This window comes from Biomphalaria glabrata, chromosome 2 (genome assembly GCF_947242115.1).
Source record: "Biomphalaria glabrata chromosome 2, xgBioGlab47.1, whole genome shotgun sequence".
Lineage (NCBI taxonomy): Eukaryota > Metazoa > Mollusca > Gastropoda > Planorbidae > Biomphalaria > Biomphalaria glabrata.
Window position 1 is genome coordinate 7,551,119 of NC_074712.1, and position 19,778 is coordinate 7,570,896.

The 19,778-nt window shown below is 39.7% G+C and overlaps 1 protein-coding gene across 3 annotated transcripts in view; it reads right to left on the reverse strand.

The window, feature by feature from the left end:
- Positions 1-19,778, reverse strand: part of LOC106074815 (uncharacterized) — a 55,742-nt gene that overhangs the window by 20,900 nt on the left and 15,064 nt on the right. The window contains exon 1 of one of the 3 annotated variants that reach the window (XM_013235660.2): positions 17,122-17,387. The exons of 1 other annotated variant lie outside the window; for it this stretch is intronic. In XM_013235660.2, the coding sequence (XP_013091114.2) occupies positions 17,122-17,157 (36 nt within the window). In that variant the 5' untranslated portion in view covers positions 17,158-17,387. Of the gene's footprint in view, positions 1-1,064; positions 1,221-17,121; positions 17,388-19,778 lie in introns of those variants that run through there. One more of the 3 variants, XM_013235661.2, reaches the window with a different exon arrangement.

Below are 19,778 nucleotides of genomic sequence, written 5' to 3' on the forward strand. Positions count from 1 at the left end.
GGAATATCTGGGTGGATTTTACCAGAATTGGTTTTTAAACATTTAACACAAAAAAGAGGAGGGGGAGCGACCCTCAATCGTGGCTCGCACCTCCTAGGGCCGACGTGCTAACCACTCTGCCAGTGAGGTACTTATGACCAGAGAAGGTTATATATTGTTTGTTTCAATTTAGAAAGACGACTTATAAATAAAGGGGACTAATTCAGCTTATACCACCACTTCATCGAGTTCAATTTCTTTCCCTTGTTGGAGGTATCAAACAAAATAATTAATAACCAATTAATTGGTTAATTTTTTTTTTAGTCTTTTAGTTTCATGTTGTTATTTGATTTGTAAAAAAAATCTTTTAATTAACCCTAATGCTTTGTTTGATTTTTTGATAGTTTCATCAATATGGGGATTCCATTATATTTTTTTTTTATTTATTATAATATAACACCTAGGTATTTTTGCGTTTTTAGTCTGTGTTACTGGTCTACCATGAATAAGATAAGTGGTATTTATTTGTTTTAGTTTTTTTTTTCTGTTACTCTTTATAATTGACATTTTTCTGGGTGGAAAGACTCCAATTTGATTTCCATTTCTGTAATTCATCTAAATCTCTTTCTAAAATTTCTGTTTCCATTGTTCTATATATTATGCAATCGTCTGCAAATAATCTGACTTTTGTTGTACTGAACTAATGCAATTTGGTAAATCATGTATGTAAATTAGAAATAGCAGCGGACCCATTTAAGGCTTCGGTGAAACAAAAATAAATCAAAGGCACATTTTTTATTTCAAAAGCTAGCAATAACGTTTATAAATTCCCATTCGTTATGGGACATGGAACGATTTGCCTAAATCAACCAGAAAGACTTAGAAAAGGTTAAGTGTTTAACTAACAAGCACGACTAATTAATGGATACGAGTTGGGCGTAATTATCTTCTCTTTAGAAATAACGCATGTAATATAAAGTCTAGATAACTCTAGATCTAAGTTGAGAAAACAACAACAATAAATCACCAGTATCGAAAGCCATATTCGGCGGTAATTAACAAGAAACAAGATTGAGACTACCTACCATAACCATCCCGGGCAGGGACTACTTTCCAGACATAACACTATGCACGCCAGGCGACACTAACCGAAAACGCATAAGAACAAAATAATCGATAATTTATTATATTGTGCACAACTAAGGTTGTCATTCTATTTTCCCCCTTTTCTTTTTAAGCTGTGCTTATCACGTGCTAGGAAACACAAAAAAAAAAAAAAAGGATGTGTGCGTGTGTGTGTGTGCCCATGCTCTACCACTGTGATTCTCTCCCTTCCCAGCTATTTATTAGTATTGATCGGAAACAGTAATAGTTGAGTGTGTTAGTTTGTGGTGTAATAGAACACTCGCCCCGAGATATGACACCGTCTCATTTCATACAACGACCTAGAGGAAAGTATTTCACGAGAAGTGGAGCGAGGGCCAGGATTAAAAAAAAAAGACGAGTGGTGTTAAAAATAACAAACCTCCTAGATCCTCATCCCCCCACCCCCACCCCTAAAGTTTCGATATATTTTTTGTTTCGACAGGATCAAAAGTCTAAATGCTGTCAAGTCAGTCAAACTTCACTCTGGTGAAGTAGGAGATAGAGTGAATATGTTCACAGCCTGTGTCTGTCAGGCCCGCCCCCGCTGCCCTTTTCGGAGGTCATATCCAGACGTCTGCTAAACAAGAAGTAGAAATATGGTGGAAAAGGGGGGGGGGGATTAACTGTCGTTTGCTCCACTGAGAGTGAAGAAACACTTACGTAAAAGTATATTAACTCTATTGACACGGGGAAGTGGAGCCGGTCAAAGTTTGTGCAGTAATCTTAACTAGTACCTAAATAATCATACTGCTCAGTGGTCCTCGACTTGAGTAGCACGACCTCCACATAAGTAAAGTTCCCCTTTCAGACCTTGCGATCTAGAGGGCAGATGATGTACAGATCATCTGTTTCTGTGGCACACGGTTAACGAGAAGGGTGTCATGTGGCCAGCACAACGACCAACCGCCTTAACTTTTCCACAACTAATGTCAGGTACTCAGAGTTGGGTGGACTCAGAGGCGCCCTGAGGATCCCGAAATTAAAAATCCCAGGGACCCTGGGTTCCAAGCCGAGCGCTTCACCACTCAGCCACCGAGCCTCCCCATGTCTGCCCCATCCCCAACTGTATTCCACAGTAGTCAGTGCCTTGTAGACCTTCATCCCTTAATACTCCGCATTTTACCGTGGCGCAGAATACGAACAATGTTAAAATCAAAAGTAAATGGTAAAGTATTTACATCAAATGTTTATTCACTTGTGTTTTTCTTTTAATTGATGGTTATATGCTTTGGAAACGGTAATCCAATTAGCAAAATGGTAACTGGTAAAACGACGCCAAGAAATGGTTATCGGTAAGTGACGTCACAACAAGTTATAGACGAATGACGCAGCAAGTGGTAAATCAAGTAGATGACGTCGCAGACGGCTGTGGGTAAAATGACGTAATATTTTTATGACCCACGTAAAATGAAAAAAAATAGTTTTTCAGCCAAGAAAACCAATAACTTACTTGTCTTGAGTTCAAATCTTTATTTTGGCACGGACGAATAAGTTTACACGTCACTAAAAAAGAACGTCTTGTGACCAATAAGATAATAGAATGTCTATAGGACGTGACATGTAAGAGCTCATTAGATTTTCTTTCCTACCAGCACAATTACTGCCCCATCTATAAATATTGCAAGATGTATCTCCCTTTTCTATATAAACAAAATTAATGTATTACCATTAATTAATTAATTGATAGATTAATTTTGTGATTGATTCATGTGTTGTCTTGGACAATGAATAATTGTGCAAAATTTCCAGTTGATCCGATAATGGGAAATGGGAGAACTAATGTGTACAAGAGTTGTACCGGAGAGAGTGAGTTGATATAAGCTTTGTACAAATGATAGGCTCCTAGATGAGTGTAGCAAAATATTTAAAACCGCAGGCGATAGACTCATTGTAGTGATACACAAACTACGGCCTATGGGCCACATCCGGCTCGTGATCCGGCACTTTCAGAACCTCTGCTAACAATGAATAATGACACTAGAGGTAAGTTCCATTATATGTGTGTGTGTGTGTTGGTTTGGCCCATGACTGTGGGGAAATGTACTTATATTATATATTTCCCCAGTTTGAAAAATATTGTGCACCACTGGTTTAATGTTATAATTTGGAGAAGGGAGAGTTGAGAGGGAGGGGGGTATAGCGATGGTAGTAAAGTGAACTTATGGTAATCGACTATTTCTTGGTTAGCTTACTAGCTTAGGACTTTTTTTTTTCCCCACCAGTTAAAAATACGACGCTACTAGTTCTATGACATAAGTCAACCAAAGCCGTTGTTGGAAGTAGATGACTGTGTATTCAAGCGTGATACAACTTTTAAAAAATCGTCTTCATAAATCAGTGATGCTCAAACTGCGGCCTGCGGGTTATATTCGGCCAGTGGTGCGGAGCTTTCCGGCCCAAGGAAATTTCTTCCCGTAGAATATAAGGAAGCCGCAGAGTCCTTTGGACTAGACTTTTTTTTTCCTTGCAGTAACGCTGTGTTGCCCGTGACATGTCTGAAATAAAAGTCACTAGGCCGACAAAGTTTGGGCGCCAATGATGAAACAGACCGCAACCAGAGGCGGCCTTTAGGGGTGGCGAGTAGGTCGAACGCCCCAGGCCCTTTCCCCTTAGGGGGGCCCGCGATATATTTTTTTTGTTACCCTCAGCCCATCGTACAAATATTCGTGGTCCTGATATGACATTCGCCCAGGGCCCCGATCACTTTTAAGGCCACCTATGATCTCAAGATAGAAATTATAAAAGAGCACAGAGCTACACTATAAGTGATCCTGTTGGTTTGATTTGAGATGAAGTCCCTGTCAAACATCTTTCTTCAAGACGACATTCTTTAAACAGCAAAGGAAAATACAAGTGGAAAGGGTAATGGCATTGGTAAAAATGGCAACCAACTAGATTTTATTTTTCATAAATGTGTCTTAATAGTTTACGATGCACAACTTTACAGTCCGTTAAGGGTTAAAGCGACGGACAGGTCCAGTAGAATGCAGTCTTATGGCCTCTGAGGATTTCAGAACTATAGCACTGGCTACTTGCCACCACTGAAACTCTCTATTTGGTCGATATATCTTCTGTGTATAGGTAGCACCTTTACCTCGGAGGGGATGGGGGGGGCGACTGTTGTCCTCCAATTGCTCTTGTGGAGCAGCATGAAGAAAGTTTAGAAATGGGCTAGTGGTCTCATGAGGGGATACATAAGCACTGAATGCATTTGGTCCCAGGGCACTGAGTAATCCACTGAGGGGTGGGGGAATGGGGTTCAGGTTGTAAGCTTCAGCTCTCACGTTTCCACAAGGGCGCCACGAGGAAGTTCCTAGAGATGGACTCCCCTTGCAGACCTTTATCAGACACACACACCATTACCTTATCACATGCTGTCACTTAATACCTAGTGCTATAATCTAATAACACGTTTGCCTAACAGCCAGGCCCCTAGGGTTCACCCTGAGTTTCATAAACAATATTTTAAAAAAACGTACTAACATTATAACCTAATGACAAGATGGCGCAGTATGCTCTGCCTCTAAGTGAAAATCAATTTTCTAAAAACCAACTCCTGTAGCGCTCGTTACAGATGATTCTGTGACTCGCCGTGTTGGCAATCACTCATATTCTTTATCTCCCACTAACCAACATACAAACACGCACACGACAAAGCCCGAGCTAGGAACGCGTTGCAAACGAAATAGTAGCGAGATAGCTTCATTTTTTTTTTTTCAATTACAAACCGCGAGCTGCAAGCCCTAGCGAGGGCAGATTATAATGTCTCCAGGGCCAGGATTTTTTTTTTTTGTTATTTTGCCTTCTTGGCGTTTTACCGTCTGGCATAAATTAGAAAAATGGTGAAATGAAAAAAAAAAATCATTGCGCCAGGAGCTAACATTACAATCTCGATGCAGAATTAAATGTCCGTCCGCCAAAGAAAACAACGTTAGATAAATCGATTTTTTGAAAAATAATTAGACGAGGTAGAATTCTAGACACAAGCATTTAACTATATTGGATTAAATATTATATCTGGGTTTTTTTTAAACGTCAGTATGGGCATAGCTAGCCAGAGGAACGTAGGAATCGCACGGTTGCCCCCCCCCTTTTTTTTTTCACTTTAAGATCCAACTTGACCCACTCAAAATATAAGGTGTGTAGGTTTCAACGACGGCTCATAAAGGTGTGGGTCTAATAGACACGGTACCCATGAGTACTAGATATATTTATATAAGCAGTTTGTCAGGAGCGTGATGAAAGCAGGGAGGAGTCGCTCCCCCAGAGCGCAGTGTGGCCTTAACAATACACTTTGATGATAATAGCGGACTCGCTTAAATACAGAGAATCTTTTTTTTTTTTCAATTCCTACAGTTAATTCACATGTTCTTAAGGTTCAAAATGTGGTCAAAAGTTGGTGAAATGTGGTCAAAAGTTATATTCGGTCAGTGGTACGGGTGCTTACCGGGCCAAAGAAATTATATATAGGAAAGGATCACACAATTATTACACTATTTTAATACTGCACGATTTATTTCCTTTTTTTTTGTATAAAACAAAATTACATATCAATATTTTTATTAATTAATCGTTCAACTTTATTTTTAAGCGAGTGAAGAGTGAGAAATAACGTTCACAAGGTTTGTACTAGACAGACAGACAGACAGAGTTGACAAAAGCTTTGTATAATAAGATTTAAAATTATTCACATTTTTTAAAATTCATTCCACCTCCAACCATCCAACGGTTGAACGGCATCACATGCCATGCTGAGCATTCAAACGTAAGAACAAGCTCTCAGGGATAAAAGAAAGTCACTGCACGGTCTTCGCGTTCTTGTGTGTATGTGTGTGTGAGTGGGGGGGGGGGGCATGTGTACCCATTCCGCATGCAAGATCTAATTTTTAAATGAGTGTAAAAAAAATATATAATTGTTAAATCAAGGTCACGGCGTATGTAGGTTAATGGACGCATCCCATGAGACGATCCAGGACACGTTGGCGTGGGGGGCTTGACTTAGGTCTGGTAACGTGAGCGTAGTTCTTTTGTGTGTGTGTGCGCGTGTGTTTGTGATGGGGGGGAGGGGACAAGTGTAAGTGCATGATGGGAAGGTGGGTGGGGCGTGTAATAGATTACTTGAACGTTTACTAAGAAGTAGATGTCTGTTTGAACAAAAGATATTACACACATATCAACACATGGATATTTTCCTAGAGAGAATTTCAGCCTGGGGTGGCCTATCTGTACTAATCTACCCCCAGACTAAATTAAAAAAAAAATAATAAATTAAGTCGACCTTTCAGACTTACAGAAATGACATATTTTATAGGACTAATGATATAACGGTCAACGAGGGTGACATGTGGCAAGTACAATGACCAAACATACGTCAGGTCTGCTTTATAAATTAGAGTATTGTTGAATTAACGCAATTCAAATTATTACAAAACTTATATCAACTCACTCTGTCCGTCTAGTAAAAAGTTTGTACACGTCATTTCTCCCTCGCTCAATGACGGATCAAGCTGAAATTTTGACAATTATTTCTTTACCTGACAACACAAGAATCAACATTAAAAAACAACTATTATTTAATAAAATATTGGTAATTAGTTATTTTGTTTGGTATCTCGAACAAGGGAAAGAAATGTTACATGACTGGAGAGGTGGTATAAGCTGAATTAGCCCCCCTTTATAGGTCGCCGCTTTAAGTTTGAAACAAATAATACTTGACTATACAATCTTCTTTAGACACAAGCACCTCACTAGCAGAGTGGTTATTATGTTGGCTTGAAGAGGCATGATCCATGAGCTCGAATTCAGGTAATTTACCCTCCCCCCCCCCCCATTTTTGTGTAAATGTTTAAAAAAGAAAGTATAAGCTTTGTTTTTAAAGTATTTTCTAAAATGTTTTTTTTTTGTCTAGATCTGGGGTTAAATACCCAGCCATGAATGCACTGCCCCCCATCATCCTCTTCCAGCCAAGGCCTTGAAAGATCATTGCCTATCCGGATATCCCCACTCGGCGAATCAACGCGCCACTCAATTATCCCAAGGCCTGAAAGCCTAGCGACCTGGGGAGCAAGTTCCTAATATTCTATTTATTGTCTTGTCTGTCCATGACCCGGTAAGCTTTCTCTCTCTCTCTCTTTCTCTCTCTTTTTTTTCCCTGCTTCCTCTCGCCCTCTTTTCTCCTTCGTCCTTTTCTTCTTTTTTTTTTTGTCTTCTTCTTCCACCTTCCCCCCCTGAGAGAGTTAATAACGTGTTTGCGCGCGCAGGAGAGGACGAGAGATCACGAAAAGATTTTCCCCGAGCTTTAACACTCTTTAACGAGGCTGGTATCGAGGCCGTACGCATGGCACCACTAAAGTGAGTTAGGCCGCCATGTTGAACCCCCTCCAACAAAAATATTTTTTTTTTGAAAAAGAAAAAGAAAAAAAAAGAGCACAAATAAAAGTATTTGCCAACACACTTCTTGAGGTATTTGATTCACGTCTGCAGAGAAAGGAAATAGAATTAAAAAATATGAACGCGGTCATGTGATCTCATACGTCATAAAAGAATTGAGAAAGGGGGGGGGGAAATACAACAACAGGGGGAGTACAATGAGACTGAACAGAACACTTGTACTGTCTGACACATGATCCAACAGTTTACACTGTGTCAGTGCGTGAGTCACGGGGCTCCAGTTATTCACGTTTTAAACTGTACAAGAAAAAGTTGAACAAAACTAATCTCTGTGAAGCAGTGTTTCCCAAACTGTGTTCCGCGGAACCCTAGTGTTCCGCGAGGACGGAATAGGTGTTCCACGAATAACTTAAAATAATCAACTAGTAGGCCACCACGTGAAGTAATCTCTCTAAAATATAATCTAAATACCCAGAATGGGCGAAGTGTTCTGTTATGGAAAAAAAGGTTTGGGAAACACTGGTTTGACGATAATACATCTGAAAGCGTTTGATACAAACCAATGATTTTAGTGGAGGAAGAGTATTTAGCGTTTTACGCTAAAACAAAATACTAAGAACATTGCATAAAGATCTAGTTGGGAAAAGTGAAACTTACTTAAGGACAGTATAGTAGAATTAAATATTACAGTAGATTTCGACTATAAATGTAGATCTAGCACTTACAAGCAAAGTATTTTTAAAATACATTTTAAAAAAAAAGGGGGTGGGGTGGAAATAACTGCACATCTACAGCCATATATCTCAAAACTGTAATACATATTTCCCCTTTTCTATTTGAAAAACGAATTAATTACCACTATGATTTTAACTTGGTCATGGCCACATTTTTTGCTTGTGAGTCTTGGACGCTGACTGCATAGCTGGAGAGGAGGATCCTAGCAATGGAATTGAGTTGATACAGAAGGATCCTAGGTATCACATTCAAAGACCGCATTACAAACTAAGAGATTAGTGACAGGGTTACTGCAGCCATTGGACCCCATGATGACCTGCTAACTAAAAAAAAAAAAAAAAGCTAAAAATCTATGACCATATCACAAGATCTTCGGGGCTCGCTAACACCTTCCTTCAGGGAACAGTACCAGGAAAAAGAAGAAGAGACAGACAGAGAACGCGATGGGATGACAACCTACAAGAACGGACGGGCCTGTCATTGAATGAGGTTCTAACCTTAGCCTTAGGCTAAGGACACAGAGAGGAATGGAGAAGGACGGTCGACGAATCTTGCGTGGTGCCCCAACGGTCCAGCAGACTAAGAGATTAGGGATAGGTAAAGGTAAAAAAGATAAGGTGATTATTTTAACTTATTTGTTGATTGTTTGATTGATTCCTACTTTGATAAGGACAAGGAATGATTGTGCAAAGTTTCAACTTGATCCAAGACTGGGAAGTGAGAGAAATAACGTGAACAAGATTTGTACCATACAGACAGACGGAGTTGATAAAAGCTTTGTAAAAAGCGATGTTATTTCACCATGTTATCCCCCCCCCCATATATATATATACATGTATATATAATATCTATACAATGACGTTAAGAGATGAATCCCATGAGCGGTTGTCTCATTTCCTTGATTAGCCTCATATTTTCTACGCCCCTTGACAACTCACATACCTAAAGAAAACCACTGTTTCATTCTTAAGTTTAAGCTCTACAAGCGTATTAATGTTCAGTTCTCTTTTCATATAGATCTAGGTTTATAGACACACACACACACAGTAAGAATAAAAGAAAAAGAGTGTCAAGGTCAAACTTAAGAATGTGTCCCATCCTTCTAATGCGAAAAAAAATGGCGCCCCTAAAAAAAATGGCGGGTGCTAAGGTGTGAAAGACAGGGGAGTTGAAAAAAAAAACAACACCGTGTGAAGATAACAAAATCTGTTCATTAACTCAATATGTCGTCTGAACACTGAACCACATCCATGTGCTTACTACCAGAGCGATGCCGTATGAAAGTAAAGAAATGGCTCACGATTAAGTCACAAATAGTGTATTAGTAGTAGTAGCAGTATATGGTATTAGAAAAAGACCTCGCTTTGGCCTCGAGCTGCAGTCATTCACAACATGCGCAGAAAATGTTTCCTTATTAATATTATAAGGCTGGGTAACATTCACGCATGACCTTGTGTAAGTATTGAATTCAACTCTAAGAATGACAACTAGTGTACACACGAGAACTAATGTACAAATGACAACTAGTGTACACACGAGAACTAATGTACAAATGACAACTAGTGTACACACGAGAACTAATGTACAAATGACAACTAGTGTACAAACGAGAACTAATGTACAAATGACAACTAGTGTACACACGAGAACTAATGTACAAATGACAACTAGTGTGCAAACGAGAACTAATGTACAAAAGACAACTAGTGTACAAACGAGAACTAATGTACAAATGACAACTAGTGTACAAACGAGAACTAATGTACAAATGACAACTAGTGTACAAACGAGAACTAATGTACAAATGACAACTAGTGTACAAACGAGATCTAATGTACAAATGACAACTAGTGTACAAACGAGAACTAATGTACAAATGACAACTAGTGTACAAACGAGAACTAATGTACAAATGACAACTAGTGTACAAACGAGAACTAATGTACAAATGACAACTAGTGTACAAACGAGAACTAATGTACAAATGACAACTAGTGTACAAACGTGAGTGTTCTATGCGAATGAGAAAGTGTGAGTGCAGCCTGACAACATTCGATCTGTTCAGCCATTTTGGAAATGTCTCGGAGACAAGACATGCCTGGCGCTGTGTCTCTCTTTAACCACTTTTTCTTCTCTTTCGGATACACCACGCAAGGGAGTGGGGGGACAATGGATTCAGTTCACCATAAACAAAAGGCCATGACCTGGGAGTTTTAAACAAAAAAATGCAAGCGTCCAAATGTAGTGCATGCCGTTGTAACCCATAATGCTCGCCTCCTCCTCTACACCCCCTCCCCTCCTCACGACACACACACACACACACACGGCTTATGCGTCCCCAAGTTTGCTGCACCACGAAAGAATGTTATAAGCTTGTTCTATCACGTTAATCCCTCTAGTTGTGTCACCCTCCCCGGCCGTGTGGTATGCGCTCTTGGCTGTCGTCTCTGCGGTCCCGGGTTCGAAACCCTGCCCGCCGCCGACGCCCCTGCGGGAGGTTTGCTCTAGAATGAAACAATCTTTAATTCGGAAGGAAGGTCCGAAACGCGTAAAACCTAAAAAAACACTTTCGCCCCCCCCCCCCCTCTGTACAGTGTGAGAAGCCTTGGTAAATGAATTGTTTCAATGCAAAGTCCATGCGTCCACATCGTATTGTGCCTGGGATCTAGATCTATAACCTTTCTATCAAGGACGGTCATAACTGCACGGCCAACATCCAAGTTTAAATGTATCAGTGTTTTTTTTTTTTTTTTTTTTTGCTAACCACGAAAACAATAATAGTGTAAATTAGATTTTTGCTTTTTCCCAATTTACTTGTTTATAAAGGTTTTCTAGCATATTGTAGCTGAAATGACTTACATAGTCATTTGACATTTTGGATGACATTTACTCTCTTTGGACAAGACTGCATTTTTTTGTTTGTTAGTTTCTGCCCTCCCTCCCGCCAAAGCAAGAGGTGGACTTGCAAGAAGGATAACCTGTGTAGAAAATACAACGTAATTATAACAACAATACGAAGTCGTCTGCTCATATTTATTCTTAACCCCCGCCATTTTTTTTTTGTTGTTAGTCTAGTTCTGTTACACAATAGCCGCGAGAGAACACTAGCGTTCAGGAGTAACAAGAACCGAGCGTGAAAGCGAGGGGTGGTGGGCGAGGTGGAGGAGGGCGCCTATCAATCTACAACGTCATACAGAAGTATTGCTTTATGAATTCCCTTGTAAGGATATGTTTAGCGAGGGCTCATCTCATAGATTTAGTCCGGCCTGTATTATTACGCAGGAGACTAATGTATTGCCGTATCACGCCACGGATCGATGCTGTGACTTAGCGCCCCAACAATCATCACGGCCGGTTGAAAGTAGTCCATTAATGTTGATTTGTACAGGAGGGGAGAAAAAAAAGGGAACAGACGAGCCGCCATTTAACCTTCTCTCGCGTCTTGAGGAGATGAACAAAGCGAGGGTGACGCGAGATATATTTTTCTCCGAGATTTACAGCAAAGTTATACATGGAAGGCATTACAGTTAACTCAAGCTAGCTTACAAAATAGATCTTGAAATCAATATTAATAATTATAATACTGATCACTAGTTGTTCTAGGCAAGACAACAAATGACTGACCTAGTGAGTACTTGCGATTTACAAACCTGGGTACAAACGAAACTCCATTATTTTAGTCCACGATATTATCCTAATTGCAGGCGGTATACAGTTGAAATAATGTCCGGCTGTAAGGAATCGGTATCAAAAAGCTGGACAGGACAATATTTGACCAGAAAATGGACGGTTCCTCTATGCACTTACTTAAGATTGTATTTACTAAACATTTGGTTGAATGGAAACAGACCTGGCACAACAGATGATCGATAACTAGAGCAACAATGTATCGGCGGGAGAACCAGAAATCTCACCTGGGGGGGGGGGGGGGAAGGGGGGGGGGTTAAGAAGCAAGGTCATGTGATTACAATTACAATCAAAGTAAATCAATAGCATATACTCGTATGACGGCGATGCTGGGGATGCAAATGTTTCTGATAGTGAGCTGCTGACATGGAGGCCAACACTGTCGACACCAGCATATTTGTATGATTCGAAAACCTCAATGTGTCCACTAATATATATACGATATATATATATATATATATATATATATATATATATATATATATATATATATATATATATATATATATATATATATATAACGTCTGATATGTAGATATTGTTATGCACTTATTATTAGACATTTAGTTAGTATAGAGACGCACCATAGTTGACGAACTTTGAACACGACATTTAGTGACGTCAAGGCTTAGTTGGGTTGTAGATTATTCATGTTATTATATTCAGTTGGTGTTGGGACTTCAAGTGGATAACTTCGTACTACGGACAGAGACTCGACTGTGGCCTTATCAGTATTAAACTTCATACAAGTCTGTATAGCGGTTTGGACTTTCTACTTGTTACATGTGTAGGCTCTGTCCTGTTGTAGTTAAGGCGCATCTAATACACCCGTTCAAGAAACCCAGCCATCTCCGGAGTAATCTGTCAAAAGTCAGACAGCCATCAACAACTACAATGTCAAGGCCTATTACAATTATATTATTCGCGAGCTCGCGATCCCCGAAGTACGAGTGAATTAGTTCAGCCGAGGCCTATCGTTATTGAAGGCTTGGACACTGGGCTGCGACGTCAAAACCTGTGTGGGCAGTTTATACCAATAGCTTGTCGCCACGTCACAGGTCGTGACGCCAGACTACTGATGTGGCAACGAGCTAATGGTCTAAACTGCCAAACAGGTTGTGACGTCGCAGCCCAGTGTTCAGGCCTTCTGTAACAATTGGTCTCGGCTCAACGGGAGTCTAAATGCTTCTCAAACAAACACAAGGGGCTTTTTTTTTTTTTTTTTAAATCACCACTACTCCAGGATGCTGAAAAACAACCACAGAGTGAGAGCTATCTGGAACGTTTATTACAAATCTCGAAGATGTTTCTAGACCCAACTGCTATATGGTTACAGGTTAACCCTAACCCTGCGATCATTATTTTTCAGCCACTTTTCTTTTTGTGATTTTTTTTTGAGCCAGGGATTTTCATACACACAAAAGGGAACCGCTGTAATACAACCTGCATTCTGTATTTATTGCAGTTTTCTTCAAGCTCATTATTGCATTGCTTCTTGAGTTCTTACAGTTCTAACATGTCTTGGGTGTGGAAGAATCTTGGGTTTAAACCTCAAGGTCAGGTTACCGGACAGATAAAGTAACTAGGATACCCTCCCCTGCGAGTTTATGGATGTCTCGTTAAACTGAGGTCAATATGTTGTGGGGACTGGCCATTGTGCTGACGGCATTTTCGTTCTCCCGTGACCACAGCAACAGTAGAAATCATCTTCATCTGTCTGTCACCCTAAGTAAGGACAGTATTTAAATAAGCCCCATGCCACAGAATTTGCAAAATAGTTGGTAACATCATCTGTCAAGACCTAATCTGTTACTCAATCGTTCATTGCAAGATATACATACTCACAGACAGTCACAGACTGCTGACACAGGCCACGCGTGAGCTACATTCACATCACGTGTGTTCTCGCGTGAACAAAATTACACAGCGTCTCCACACTCCACCCCCCACCCCACCCCCCCCCCAATTCTCACTTTGAATAGCTCAACGGCCTAAATATGTTGAACGCGTACGCCCACACACACACACACACTTTTGAATGACAGTGAACAATTCCTTTGTTCAATTTGACAATAGGAGCCGTGTTCCGAGTCAGACGAGGGCACAAAGCACCAGGGGCTGTGTCGGGAACCGATTTGCTGACAACACATACAATATTGTAGCATTGGGAGAAAGGGTTGATCTGTGGGGTGACAGGTTGTTGGGGTGGAATAGAGAGGAAAAGGGGGCGGGGGGAGAGGAAGCTAATGAAATCTACATATTCCGTCATCCATTTTGTATGTGTAGAATTATTGGCCCTAAGCCGAAGACGCAGAGTTTGAACCATGTTATGGTCTACTGCGCCTGGTAATTGATAAGAGATGTTATTTAAATACAGCACGTTCTGTGATGTCTTAACACGACTAACTCAATGTATTTGAAGTGATGATTTATTCAGTGTGTGTCACTATTGCTTATATATACATATATATATATATATATATATATATATATATATATATATATATATATATATATATATATATATATATATATATATATATATATATATATTTTACATATTTCGGATGTTCATTCAGATTTCACGAATATTACATTCTAGCCCAAACTTCCAGTAAGGACGGCGACTGGGTTGGGTTGGGGGGGGGGGGATAGCGAAACCAACTGTTATAGAAGGTCTGAACACTGACCTGCAAAGTCAAAACTTTGGGCAGTTTATACCAATGGCTCGTTGCCACGTCATAGGTCTGGGGGGGGGGGGCTGGCAAGGTTCGAACCCGGGACTATCAAGACCTTTAAGAGCCCATAGCAATCGATCAGGCAGCCACCCACAATCTACCATGGCGATATGATTTTGGCCAACGTGTAAACTAGAAAAACATTGGACATCCTCGAAAACATTTTGTATCCTCAAATATATTTGGCCTAATGTCACTGTATAAACCACAAAGATAGTGGGCAACCTGTCAGTGTCATCCGAATGCTCTAGCATAAAAATGAGAACGAAGAAGATGTCAGTGTGTAAATCACAAAGTCAAAGATAGTGGGCTTCCTGTCAGTGTGTAAATCACATAAATAGTGGGCTTCTTGTCACTGTATAAGCAGTAATGAAAGTGGGCTTCCTGTCATTGTATAAGCCATATAGAAAGTGGGCTTCCTGTCACTTTTTTTAGAAGTTTTTTCCCCTCCAGCCCATTATAAAAATATTTATTTAGGGTCAACTTTACATTGTCATAATAACATAATTGGAAGCAGTACAAGTATTGAAAAAAACACAACAACAACAAGGGGTGGTGGTATTATTGTCCAAGAATGGGACCACATAAAATCAAAAAGACTGTCCGACAATCCGTGTGCAAAGAAGCGCCTGAAAACAAAATGTCTTCCCCGTAGACAGCTGAGTACATTTTCTATTTCTTGCCGGCCTGATACAACACTTTGAATTACATCCCTTTGCTCCAGATTTGAAAACTTGTTTCTCTTCTATTTCAATCTATATCCTCACCCCCCTCCCCACCGCCTTAAAGCCTGGTCCACCCTGCGCCGACACAAGCCAGCCCCCCCCCCCCCCTAGTAGACGAGAGAGAGAGAGAGGAAAAAAAAAACTGCAGGATTTCTGTGGCTTCGCCGCTCCAGATAAATAATATTAAATTCCTTGCACGAGGCTTTTTGTGGGGCAGCGACTCACACCCGAAGGCACGGCGGAGTTCAAATCTAAGGGAGTTGTGAACTCTAGCCAGACACACGCGCGCGCAACCATTTAAAAAAAAAAAAAGTCATCCAGTTTCATCCAACCTCAACCCTGACACCACATACACACACACTCCCTTATAGCCCTCACACTACATCTCCCTCCTACGACAAGGACGAACAGCCCCCCCGCACCACCCATACTTTTTTCTTCGCCCCCCCCCCCGCTTCCTCTTTTCTTCTATTCCATTTTTTTTCCTCGTCTTCTCTGCTCCGCGATATTGTTGTAAGTAGCAGATAGCAAGGCGAGTTAAACGGCCGTACTCACATCGCGCCTGTACTGCTATCTCCACGGCGATGCGCGGGCACCGAGCGAGGGTGAAGACTTGACTAAAACCCTCGCCACCGACTCATATTTTTTTCTGTTGCTATCAATTCTTTCGTGAACTAAGTGGGTCTATACTACTATAGTGTTACGTTATTAGACCTAGATATTCACTTACATCGAACTAGCCAACACTAGATCCCATTTAAATACATTTTCAAGCACTAGCCATTCATCATAAATATTTTTTGTGTTTGTTCCAAAAGTATTTCTATATACAAATCTAGCATGACAATAATATTTAGATCTAGATATAGTCTAGTGAGAACCTGAAGTCTTGTAAGACCTTTTTAAAATTAGGCAGGAAATAACCGTACTAGAATACTGAATTGCATTTACTTTAGACATACCCCAAACAGATTTTTTTTATCATGTCGTTCTATTTTTATCTACTTCAATATTTGAAAAGTAATCAATATTAAATAGTATACTGTATAGTCTGACACAAAAATAAAGGATTATTTATTATTTTATTATTCGTTAACGTAGCTACCTCAAATTAAGTTATTTCTTAGGAAAATAAATAGAATGAAAAATGACAACCAATGGGTAGAATCAGATGTAGTGTTCATGAATAAATCTTTGTTAAAAATCAAGACCAAGAGCATCATCAGACTAGCAACAAATTTAAAACTTCGTTGTAAACAAGAACTAGTCTAGATCTAGATCTTTAAAAATAGCAGACGTGAGTAAATTAAAAATATGGCTATAACAGAGACCAGAGACTAAATAAAAAAAAACAACCAACGAAACTATATGTAAAAGAGTCTGGTCACGACACAGGATATGATTGTGTAACGCATCCGCAAAAGAGGCCATAAATCTCTAAATCTAGACCTAGATCTAGGTACAAGAAGTAAAGCCCTTCAGATACGACAATCGAAATAATTTCTCACACAAAATGTCACAAATACCGAGCCCGATATCGAGCCATTTTATCAACATATCCTTTCAGAAAAAAATAAAACTTAAAACCGTAAGGAAGAAAAATAAACACAGGAAAGATTTAAAAAAAAAAAAACGATCTAAAAAGAGAAGAAGAAAAAAAAATGCTTAACGACCTGCTGAAATAAAAACATAGAATCTAGATCTAGGCATTCTCAACTTACGCCAGATGATGTCACTGTGTTTAAAAAAGACAACATGCTCGCCGTACGACAACATTCGAAGATGATGATGACGGTTGTAAAACGCCCCGAAGATGGTGATAATATTGTTGTTCTAATCTAAGATGGCCGATCACCGTGCCAAAATGGCGGCTGGCCGGTCCGTCTGCTCAACAAGAAAAGCAGACAGTTCATTCAGAGAGCTGTGTGATGCCGCTAAAATTATTGGCAAAATAATCGGCCTTCATAGAAAGCTCAAAGCGAGATGCGAAGAAAAGGGGCGAGAGAAAAAAAAAACGAGGGCGGGAGGGTAGGCCTATTTATAAAAAAAAAGAGAGAGAGGGGGGTGGCGGATGGTGGAAGAAGAATAGTCCGAGACTAGAGTTAGTGTTGTCAGAAGTGCGAGGGGGAATTGGATGCGCGCTGGAAATTCAAAAGCAGATTCGTAAATTGATTTCTTAGCTTTTAGAACGAGGGAGGGGAGAGGGTGAAAAAAATAAAAGTGTCGTGCCTACATGTGTGTACAAGAAAACAAAACAAAAAAAAACAACAACTCGGGTTGGGGGTGCGCAGGGATCGGTTTGAAAACATTAGGCCTAACTCTAAAGGACAAGAAGCAAGGAGCCCCCGGGTTTCGCTAGCAGAAGGATAAAATGGCGACTGCGACTCGCTGGAAGTGATTATTATAATTAGGTGAAACCTATCGGAGAAAGAAGGCGGTCACTGTGGCAGGCTAACACAAATAGGATACAGGGGGTTTTTTTTGGTATTAACTTTCAAAATGGCGGGCTGCGCGTCGAGAAGACAAGACGCGTAGTAATGTTCCACTTACCTCCAAAGGATCATATCAATATTCACAGAATCGAAGGGATAACATTTGGTGACTTTTAACGGCGCTATATAGGCTAGTTATAGATGTAGATAGATCTACCAATAGATATCTAGATCGAGTAGATTTATGTCAAATAATTGACAAGTGACATCATACAACAGGGATTATCAATTTTTTTAGATCATTCATCTCAGCCTAAGTTCAAACAAATCTTTCTCATCTCATAAAAAGCATCTTTAAGGCCTCCCCTCCAATAATCTTGAAAACAATGACCATTGATAGGATACGGTTCTTGTTTTTTTCCCTTTTTACGCTTGTTTTATTTAGTGTCATTATTTATTGTTATTATTTTATCAAAAGTAACATACTAATTAACAATAATAATAACGAATTCAGGATCTTTTTTTTTTAAACCAAAGGAAAACAAATTCCTTTTAATTCTGAATGCTCTTGGGTTAGTTTTGAAGACATGCAATTGAGAGGGAAAAAAACTTCAATTAGAAACACAATAGAACAACAAATAGCATCTAATGATAATAACTAAACTGTTATTTAACCTTGGGGTTAGGCCAATAATAGAATATGCATCCTCCGTTTGGGACCCCTCAACTCAAGAAAACATTAAGAAACTGGAACAGACACAAAATAGAGCAGTGAGATTCATAACAAACGAATATTCACATTTAACCAGAGTAACACCTTTAGTAAAATCACTAAATTTAGAAAGCCTTCAGGACAGAAGACTCAAAAGTAAAGTAGCAATTATACATAAAACACTGAACCCTAATCTTCAAATACAAAAACAAAATTTAATTAAATACTCAGAAAGACACAAAAATAAAGGCACATTCCTCGTCCCATATGCTAGGACAAATGTGTACAAATACTCCTTCTTACCTAGTGCTATTAGAGCATGGAATGGGTTGCCTGAGCTAGCCAGGAAAACCAGTGACTTTGCAGAATTTAAGTCATTGGTTAATATGCATGACTAAATGCATGACGCGTAGGACGTAATCATCTTCTTTTTTTGAAGTAACGTCTGTATTATATAAGATAAAAAGATAAGAATAACAGATATCGAAGAGACACTACAGCTCAAATACTCCGATGGCGAAGGAGGCCTACAATTGTGGCCCTGTGCTCCACTGGGAGTCAAAAGGAATACATTAAGCAAGTCAAGTTGTATTTAATGTAACATTCTTCATCAATATATCCCACAATGCAATGAAACTGCTTGTATCACATTCAGTGTCACGTTTGTACACAGTCCCTTAATTATAACTAATCATGTAAGACATAACAGAAGTTATATCTTTTGAGTTGATTCACGAGTCTACATGTTGACTAAACTAACTCGTCCATGCCTCGAGAGGGACGAGACAGCCTCTCGTGTATCTGGGTCTGTCACGAGTGAGACACTTCCATTTCTATAGAATCAACATTTCGTATTCAGTCAGTGCAGGTGACAGTAGGCATAACAAAGCTAATCCCCAAGTCACAAGACATCTCGAGACTCACAAGTTATCGCCATAGATACTACCTCCCACAGAAGCTATTGCCACAATCCAAAGATACTCCGAAAGTCAAAGTATATTCCTATAATCACTAGCTACCTGATTAATTCAAGTTCAGCGTGAAGTCCAGCATCTACGACAGATTTTCAACTGGCACTTTCTGTACTAACGAATCGGGTAGATCAGTGTTTCCCAAACTGTGTTCCGCGGAACCCTAGTGTTCCGCGAGACCTGAACAGGTTTTCCGCGAACTACTGGAATAATTAAGTAGCAGGCTACTGCGTGAATTTATCTCTCTCAAAATTATTATCAAA